General features: G+C 39.5%; 1 protein-coding gene across 1 annotated transcript in view; it reads right to left on the bottom strand.

The window, feature by feature from the left end:
- Positions 1–2,733: 2,733 nt before the first annotated feature.
- LOC126419723 (protein qui-1) overlaps positions 2,734–9,539 on the bottom strand; it is a 918,484-nt gene continuing 911,678 nt past the window's right edge. The window contains exon 26 of the mRNA XM_050086903.1: positions 2,734–3,046. Coding sequence (XP_049942860.1) covers positions 2,891–3,046 — 156 coding nt within the window. The 3' untranslated portion in view covers positions 2,734–2,890. The remainder of the gene's footprint in view (positions 3,047–9,539) is intronic.

Raw genomic sequence — 9,539 nt, 5'->3', positions numbered from 1 at the left:
ATAAATAATTGACAAGATGTTTGACATTTACTGGGATATCATGCCACATACACTGTACAAGAATGAACTGCATTATTTATAAATTGTCCATACACCATGAGCATGTTGGTTTTTTCTGCTTTGATAAATCCCATTGTCCATGCATGATCTACTACTTGGACTGTCACAAATAACTGACTACCAAGTCGCAATGCTCTAAAGGAACACTCAAGCAAACTGTAAGCAAACATAACAACATCGTACCTAGCAACTATGCAGGTTGAATGGCTTATATAAGTACAGGTGTGGAAACTTTTCAAAATATGGTATCTCATAAATGACACCTGAGAATCTTGCAACAAACATCACTCACATTCTGATTTACCCAACTTTTCGTCTGTTAATGTATATTGAAGGGGATCACTGCTGTCAGATGCAGCTGGACAGCACACAGAATCAGTGATGACAAGTACAAACGTATACTGGACCAGGATTTTTTAGTGTTTAGTTTAAAATAGTGTATTTTTATACAGAAAATACACTTTCTAAGTGTGGTTACAATCTATATAGCCTAACAGTATGAGCCCCTGATTATCAATCCATTCTGTAAAAACTGCACATCAATAGCACTTCCCATTTTTGCAATATTTGCAGTGCATGTTTTAGGTGATTCACCATGAAGAGCAGTAGATCTAAAACAGAGTCTGTGTTAATATTTTTGCATCGTAAAATTATAGGCCATTATAATTTTTCAGTGTGACCTATAATTAGACAAGAATCCATGAACACATCATTGGAAAGTACACTATCTGTTTCAGGCTTTAAGACTGAAGTAGACCCACTAATATTCTTTTTGCTATGAAATTCATTCAAAAACTTAATTTGCTGTTGGTGCGTGCTGGTGCTTTGAAGCTGAAATGTGAGTGTATGTACACACTGATCAACCAAAACATCGCCACCACTGCCCACCAAACTGAATGCTATATTATCGGTACCTGATGTAAAGAAAGTATGTAGGCAGAGCATAGACAAATGGGCTATCCTTATAGTGATGATAAGCACCACTCGCCTGAGCACCTTAGTCAAAGGGCAAATTCTTACAGCCTGCCACCATTGAATGAGCATCTCAGAGACGGAGTAGCTGTTTGGCAGTTTCGGTGCTACTGCAACGAGAAGTTTCAGAAAGTGGTAAAAGAACAGTGAAACCACGAGTAGGCAACATGATGTTTGGTATCAATTCCTTGTCACAGAATGTGGTGCTTGGAGGCTCCGCCACTCTGTAAAGCAGGGTAATGGCTATCTATGGCAGACCTGACAAGACAGCACAAGTGTTTTGGAGCACGCACTCGGTGCACATTTTCGATCAGGTGGCTCTGTAGCAAAAGACCTGTAAGTGTTCCCACATTCACCCAACAGCATTATCAGTTACAACTGCAGTCAGCATGGGATCATCGAGATTAGATTGCAGATCAATTGAATCGTATGTCTTGGTACACCAGGTTGATGCTCATGACTAGTTAAGGTATCATCCAGGCAAACAGGCTGGTGGGCACAGTATTATACTATGAGGGGGCATTCATTTGAGCTTCCCTTTGACCTGTAGCAGGAATCAAAGATGCCGTGGCAGCTGAGGACTACGTGAAAATTATTGCGAACTACCTGCATCCCAACATGCTTTATGTCTCCTGCTATAGTGATGGCATCTTCCTGCAGTATAATTGTTCATTGGAGAAGGCCAAAATAAAGCTACAGTGGCTTAAGAAGCATTACTGTGAATTCATGTTGATGCCTTAGCCACCAAATTATCTTGATCTGAGCAGGTACCCTGTCAGGTTTTAGTGCACATTAGTGCCTAGTGCCTTGAGCAAAACAATTTCACTTTTGTACATTCCTCTTCTCTGATGAGCGTTAACTTTTGGAGATTCATCTCCTCTGTTAACCATTATACTTCATTGTTTCCATTAACTCAGTAACATATCAGTACCCAAGAAACAGAAAATTCAAACAACAGGTTAACGTATAAGCACTGAAGGGATGGAAAACTCACTCCAAACACTGAATTAAGAAACACACAAAATGCAAAGTAGCAGTATCTTGAGGTTGCTCTTCTGTTGAGAAATAGCTGTTCCACAAGAACCTCAGTACAGCAAGGTTCTCTCTGCCGTGAATATGGAAAGTTACAGACTGAAAAGATTACATATCAGTCTACATATGTTTGTGCCAAACATGACAATGAGTGCTCAGGTATGATTTCAGAAGTTATTTGAGTATAAAATGTAACTGATGAAACGTTCCTGAGGAGTCACTCAAAATTTGTTAACAGAGCAAATGAAAGAATGTATTCACATAACTTAAAAAAGACTGGAATGGAATACTGTTATGAACCCACAGTCTGAAATAATGACTTAAGAGAAAACTACTCTATAGACCACCATATCTTTTTTCTGCTGAAAAGTATGAAGAAAAAAAAAGTCCTACAGAAAAGCTGTGTTGTCTGTTTGGCTGTTGCTTTCTTTTTGTTGTGAGTAATGATGTTTTTCTTTGTAACTACATACTTTTCAAGTTTCCATCTATTATCTACATCTCCTGCATACTATATGCATAAACACAATTGCTTGAGAAGAATGCCATATTTATCTTTGTGTACTGTCTTAGTGTTACTAGATAGGACATAGTATTAGAGTGCATCACACATTTCTTGGAACAAAGAACAGACATGCAAGTAAAGTGCAATAAAATGAATAAAATAGTGCATCAGCAAAATATACATGAAAATGTATTTAAATGAAACCTAAAAACAAAAAAATGTACACATTTGATACATGCAAAATACAGGATTTTTCTGACTAGCTGATTAATGTCTATGCATATACTATGGTAGGGTTCACTAAAAGGAACCCCAACACCACTGTCATTGGGTGATACATGACTGGGTGAGACGTGGATCTCTAACTGCAGTCGACTTTTCGTTATCTCCAAACGCACCTACAATCTCCTCACCAGGGGTTCGTTCATCGTTGTCTGAAGAGTCTCTCCGACTTGAGCGAGAGTTCTGCTTGGACAAGGACTGAAAAATAAGAAAATATCATTAATAATTGAGACTGTTATTATTTCAGTTATATTGCAAGGCTGCAGAAATGAACTATCATTGCAGATGACAAACGGAAGAAACACTCTTAACACAAACACAGGCAAATGCTATTAAACAATTACTCCATATGCCTTACTCAACTGTAGAAGTTACAAAAAAATTTCAGTGGTACAGACTTCCACTTATTTGGAAGGAAAATCTCTGATTAGGGAGTGGACTGCACTGTAGGGGTTGGGTGACCGTATTTGGTTTAAAGTCAGTCATTCTCTTTACTTTAATATAAATATTATTTACAGTTCCTGATAGAACATTACATTACACAGCAGATTTACTTTAGGCCATGGTCAATTTTCTGTCCAGGAGTTTCTAATTGGTGTTTGCTGCACGGAAGAGTATAAGATTCACTAAGCAAATAAATTGCAGGTTTTACCACTACAATCCTTTCTCCTAGAAGTAACAGTCAACCAAGGCATATTAACGTAGAATTTATAAAGTATGAGAATGGTACTAATAGAAATGAAGTTGGAAAGATGGGTTGTATGTGTGCCTTGGAGGCTCTTTCACTAAAAACACCGAGCGAGGTGGCGCAGTGGTTAGCACACTGGACTCGCATTCGGGAGGATGACGGTTCAATCCCGTCTCCGGCCATCCTGATTTAGGTTTTCCGTGATTTCCCTAAATCGCTTCAGGCAAATGCCGGGATGGTTCCTTTGAAAGGGCACGGCCGATTTCCTTCCCCATCCTTCACTCACCCGAGCTTGCGCTCCGTCTCTAATGACCTCGTTGTCGACGGGACGTTAAACACTAATATCCTCCTCCTTCACTAAAAACATTGTGCAGTACGTGCGCTACTCTGGTCTGAAGTACACCATGTGCCTAAAATACCTCACTGGGCTGTCACTGCACTCTGAACCTTTCATCATTTGAAATGAGGTAACAGTCATGACCTGTTGAATCGCACTACATGCCTATTATACAGTTCATGTATGGTTTGGTCTTCTGAACATGTGCAGCTTTACATGGCATTGTGAGCAGTAGCCCTCTGCCAGGTAGCAGACTTCAAATGCCCATTGCAAGCTATTCCCTCAGCAGTGTTTACTCAGAAACTGGTTGAGATGGACCTGCATTCCTTGCAGACACATTGATACATCAACAAATTAGGCAACTTCATTCATAGTCCAGTCATGGTTATCTCCACGTTGACCCAGTTTACTACGATGATTCTATATGACTGACTTATGCATACATGCCACTTCAACGTGCCACTTATGTCATTGGTGAAGGGTGAAATGTAATTGACTCTCTTAGGTAATAATGTTTAGTATTATACTTTGTACTAGTAAAATACATGGTACATCCATACTTCATAATGAAAAGCTTGTCTCTTTGGAATTTTGATATTTTAATGGGCTGGTGGGTAGTGGGATAACTCTTTTGGTATAAAAGAGAGGAACACTTCCTGCTTTTAATTTCCTTTATGTAAATGTGAACATTATAAATTGTCATTGTTCCATCCTGGATTTTCGACTGTTTGAACATTATAAATGTTGTAGCATGTAAATACTTTACGACTCAAGGAGACCCACACACTGAAAAGTGGAAGCATTGAGTTATCAATAGGCATGCACAAAAGGGGGAAAAAAATACTTGTCTCTGATGAGCTAGTGTAAAAGTTTTCTTTCTTTTGTGTATGCCGATTGACAACACAACTTCTCCTTTTCGGTGAGTGGTATCCTTTAATCCTAATATATTTACAATGTGAATGTTTATAATGTAAGGTAAAAATGTGCAGTTACTGGGTATGTCATTGTTCAGAGGCATACAAATGAACCATTAAAATATTAAAACAATACTAACTGAATATGAATATTTTTTTCCAAATGTTGGAGCTTATTGTAAATGGCAAATTTTTCATTGTAAATATAAGTAGCCCCTAATGTTGCAAAAAGTCTGTGTCAGAGAAAAGCAAATATCACAAAACATAATGTTATTAACTATTGCTGAGAATACTAAGTAATTTACAATGTAAGAACCTCTGCAAAATTGTTCCTGGGTAAGAAATTTAATAATGAAGTGATGGAACATATTAATTGCTGAAAATCTGCAACATGACATGCAGTGGTAGATGCACAACCTGTCTTTGTGGCTTAGTTTTGTACTAATAAACCCCGGCTTCATTCAAGTATTGAACTCCCACGTATTAAATAGCTTTGATCTTCTGATAACTTTACAGATTAGTTAACATGTTGACTTGACATTAAGCATGTAAGTGAGAAAAAGTTTTGAAATTATGTGTAAAATTTGCTAGAATTTGCTAAGTGTTCTTATTCTCAAATACTGGATGTAAAGAGTCTGTACATCTAATCCATGAGAAATTGGTGTGGTACACATGAGCCTAGTAAACATTTGGGGGAAGGGATATTGCCAGAAAAGAGTATGTGCTGGAGAGCACCATTCCCACCTGTCTAGGTTAAATGAACTATTGTTATGGAGACAGGGGAAGGACAGAGAAATGAAACACTTGTTGAAGCAGGGGAACTGTTGTGGACTAGTTGCACATGATACCATCTGTATACAGACACTGTGGCTATGTTGTTGTTTAATTAAGGATAGCTGTAGCTTACCCTAGAAATCTAACAATGAAAATAAATTATTTAACTGGATAGATAAAAAAGCTACTCACCAAGCAGTGGCAGAACACACACATAAGACTGTTGTGATTGGCAAGCTTTCGGAGCTAGTAGCTCCTGAAGGGGAAGGAAGAAGGGCAAAGGAAAAAGGGACTGGAGAGGTCTAGGAAAAGGGGTATATTTTGGGAAAGTAACCCAGAACCATGGGTCAGGGAAGACTTACTGTATGGGATGAGAATGGGACTGATTGTTAGGGACTGCTTCGGAAAATCTCGTTCGATGCCATCCCCAACAATCAGTCTTTCCTTCTCATCCCGTATGGTAAGCCTCCTCTGACCCATGGTTCTGGTTGACTTTCTCTCAATCTACCACTTTTTCTAGACCTCTCCAGTGCTTTTTCTACACCCTTCTGTCTGAAGAAGGAGCCACTGGCTCCAAAAGCTTGCCAAACACAACAGTCTTTTATGCGTGTGTTCTGGCGCCGCTTGGTGAGTAGATTTTTTATCTATCCAATTAAATAATTTTAGCCCAGAAATCTGGCACCCACAGGTACCAAGGTTGCTGGAAAGGATCTTTCTGATGTTTAAAATAAAATAACCTTCATTGTGGATGTTGATATATGAGGGTTGACTGAAAAGTAATGCCTCCACCTTCGTAACTCTTCAACATTTGGCAGCATTGGTATGCGGCAGGTACTGGCTTGTTTTGTAGCCTCTTCTCTACAGGTCCAGTTGACAGGAAGCCTTAGCATTGAACGGTTGTGTTTTTACAGTGTAAAGTATGGAACCCTGTGCAGACGGTCGGTCAATGTGATTCAAGCAACATGCAGTCATTGAATTTTTGACGGCAGAAGATGTCACCCCAAAGGAGATTCATCAGAGAATGAAAGCCATTTGATGTGAATACTATGTGTCATTGGGTGAGCAAGTTTAAAGATGTTGCGGCAGGAACATCCGACCTGCATGACAAATAAGAGTTGGACATCCTGTGACAGCAACCACAGAGTTTCACAAGTAAAATGTTGACAGACTGATTCAGGATGATTGTCGTATCACTCAGGGAAAAACTGCAAGCAGAATTGGCATTTCCCTAGAACATGTGGGTCACATTATTGCTTTGCTTGGCTATCAGAAGATCTATGCATGATGGGTACCATGGATGCTGATCCCTGAAATGAAATGAAAGTGCACAGACTTGAAATTTACCAGGCACTCCTCTCACATTATGAGAATGAAGATGCACAGTACTAGCATCAACATAGTCACCATAAACTGCTTTCATTCTCTGATGAATCTCCTTTTGGGTGACACCTTCCGCTCTCAGGAATTCAATGACTGCACATTGCTTAAATCGCATTGACCGACTGTCTGCGCAGGATTCCATACTTTACACTGTAACAACACAGCCGTTCAATGCTGAGGCTTCTCGCCAACTGGAGCTGTAGAGAAGAGGCTACGGAACAAGCCAGTACCTGCCGCACACCAATGCTGCCAACTGTTGAAGAGTTACGAAGGTGGAGGCATTACTTTTCTGTCAACTGTCATATTTTATATGGTTAAAGTGTTTTTGAGAGCCATCACAGAACAGGAAATTGATATCCAGGTAACTAGCTCATTGAATAATAAGCACTTAATCAAGCAGTTTTTGGGGGCAGATTGAAGCAGAGCAAAGGCTTCTCTTGTTGTGGCTCCTGTTTATGTAGTCATCATTAATGATACTGAGCAATACAAGGGGGTTAATGGTGTTGGATGGATATGAAGGATTCGTCAAGGTGATCCATAAACACGGCATATGAAGATTTGTTTCAAGACTGATGGAGAAATAATTATGAGAGACAATGTGGTTGGTTAAGCAGAATATGAATGAGACAATAAGGCTTGTATTAAAATGACAGTGGAATAGGTGGTGTCTCATGGCAGCACAGCCATAGGTATAGGAAGAATCAGAGTAACAGTGTATAGGAAAGAATTATCCACAATGAGAAACTAAGAAACTGGTGGTAACGGAACACACAATAATTTTTGCAGCCGGCCGCAGTGGTCTCGCGGTTCTAGGCGCGCAGTCCGGAACCGTGCGACTGCTACGGTCGTAGGATCGAATCCTGCCTCGGGCATGGATGTGTGTGATGTCCTTAGGTTAGTTAGGTTTAAGTAGTTCTCAGTTCTAGGGGACTGATGACCACAGCTGTTAAGTCCCATAGTGCTCAGAGCCATTTGAACCCATTGAACCAATAATTTTTGCCACTGTCCCCATACTTCCCTCCATTACGAAATTGACGATTCCTTGATGATCAGTCAACTGCAACCTAGACCCATCTGAAACTCCTTTCTCCAGTCAATCCTTAGTCTGCTATATTGTATGCCACTCTATCCCACACTTCTCTCCATTACCAAATTGATGATTTCTTGATGATCAGCCAATGAAGGAAAATTAGGGGAAAAAATTTGCATAGTGGCTAGTGTTTTTATTTATTTTATTTTTTATTTTCTCTCTCCTGTGGTATGAGGGAGTGCCATGAATACGTAGTAAACATCCAAACTGGTGAGGTGTAGGTGTGAGGAGGAGGAGGAGGAGGAGGAGGAGGCGTTAAAAGGTAACCTTATTTTGCTTTTCTTGAACAACTCGAAAACCTTGGCTTCCAGTGCAAACGTTTCTCAGTATAAAATTAAAGTACATTTAATTTCCTATTTAATTTGTGTGCAGGACCAATAGCTTTTGTAGGAACCAGAAAAAGCACAGATTATTAAAAATAGCACTTAAATGATAAAGACTAATGTTTATTGTTAAATGAAGTGGGTTAAGAAAAAGTATTGTATGTGTGCTTCTCATGTAAGTACAGTAGAGCCTTATTAAGAGATAAATTGTATTCTGTGTGTGTCATGGGCTGGAGGGGTTGGCATTGGAGGGTCGACGCATGAGGGAAAGTAGGTTACTAGATTGTGGTCATGTACTTCCTTCCTTCATAGAGCCACAAACTGAAGAGCAAGTTGGCACGACCCCACTCTCTACACCATACTACATCACAAGTAGTAACTACAGGGTTTTCCACAAATAGTGGAGATGCTGAATCGCAGATAGGCACAACAAAAAGACTCTCACAATTAAAGCTTTTGGTTTCCTACAAAGTTTACCAACTCTTTCACAGTGTTCCCCATTGTGATGCAGTGCACAGTCACACTCAGGGGATGTTTATTTTCCACAAAGTGTGCTAACACTACATGGGATACATATATGAGTTACTAATAATACTAATTCAAGAAACACATTTGAACAGAATCTAAGGAATCTTTGCAAACTGCTCCATACTGTTAAAGGGAAAATTTTTTATTAGTCACCCATACAGTACTTGTTCCAGGAAATGCAACCGTTCACAGACAGATTAGACAGCCCCAGCATTTCTTGTTGAGACAAAACAACACTGAGCTAGTATTTACAGTTCAGTAGGCTAGTACTTATTTGCCATTGTTAAGTTAGCTTTTATGTAAAATTTCTCATTAACTGGAGCTGTTAACTCTCTGCCATACTGAACAGCCTGCTCTAAGTGTAATATGCTGTCAATATGTATTCAAAAATTTTGATTTCATTGTCTCCACTACCAATGACTGGATCACTTTTCACACTGTCAGAAGTATCAAATGCATCGCCACAGCCTCAGGTCTCCCACCACCTGAAGAGGCCCAGAGGCCTAAATTGGCTCTCTCTGTGACAGAAGTAGGTAGCCTAGATGCTATGGAACTTAACGTATTTTAACATGAGTCAAGCAGTGTGTTACAGCAGATTACTGTTCTAGATATGAACATAATCAGTACCATTTCATCAGACATATTCACACTTTGCAA

This window comes from Schistocerca serialis, chromosome 9 (assembly GCF_023864345.2).
Source record: "Schistocerca serialis cubense isolate TAMUIC-IGC-003099 chromosome 9, iqSchSeri2.2, whole genome shotgun sequence".
In the NCBI taxonomy this organism is placed as follows: domain Eukaryota; kingdom Metazoa; phylum Arthropoda; class Insecta; order Orthoptera; family Acrididae; genus Schistocerca; species Schistocerca serialis.
Note: the sequence above shows the minus strand (reverse complement) of the source record. Positions and strands in the feature narration are given on the sequence as shown.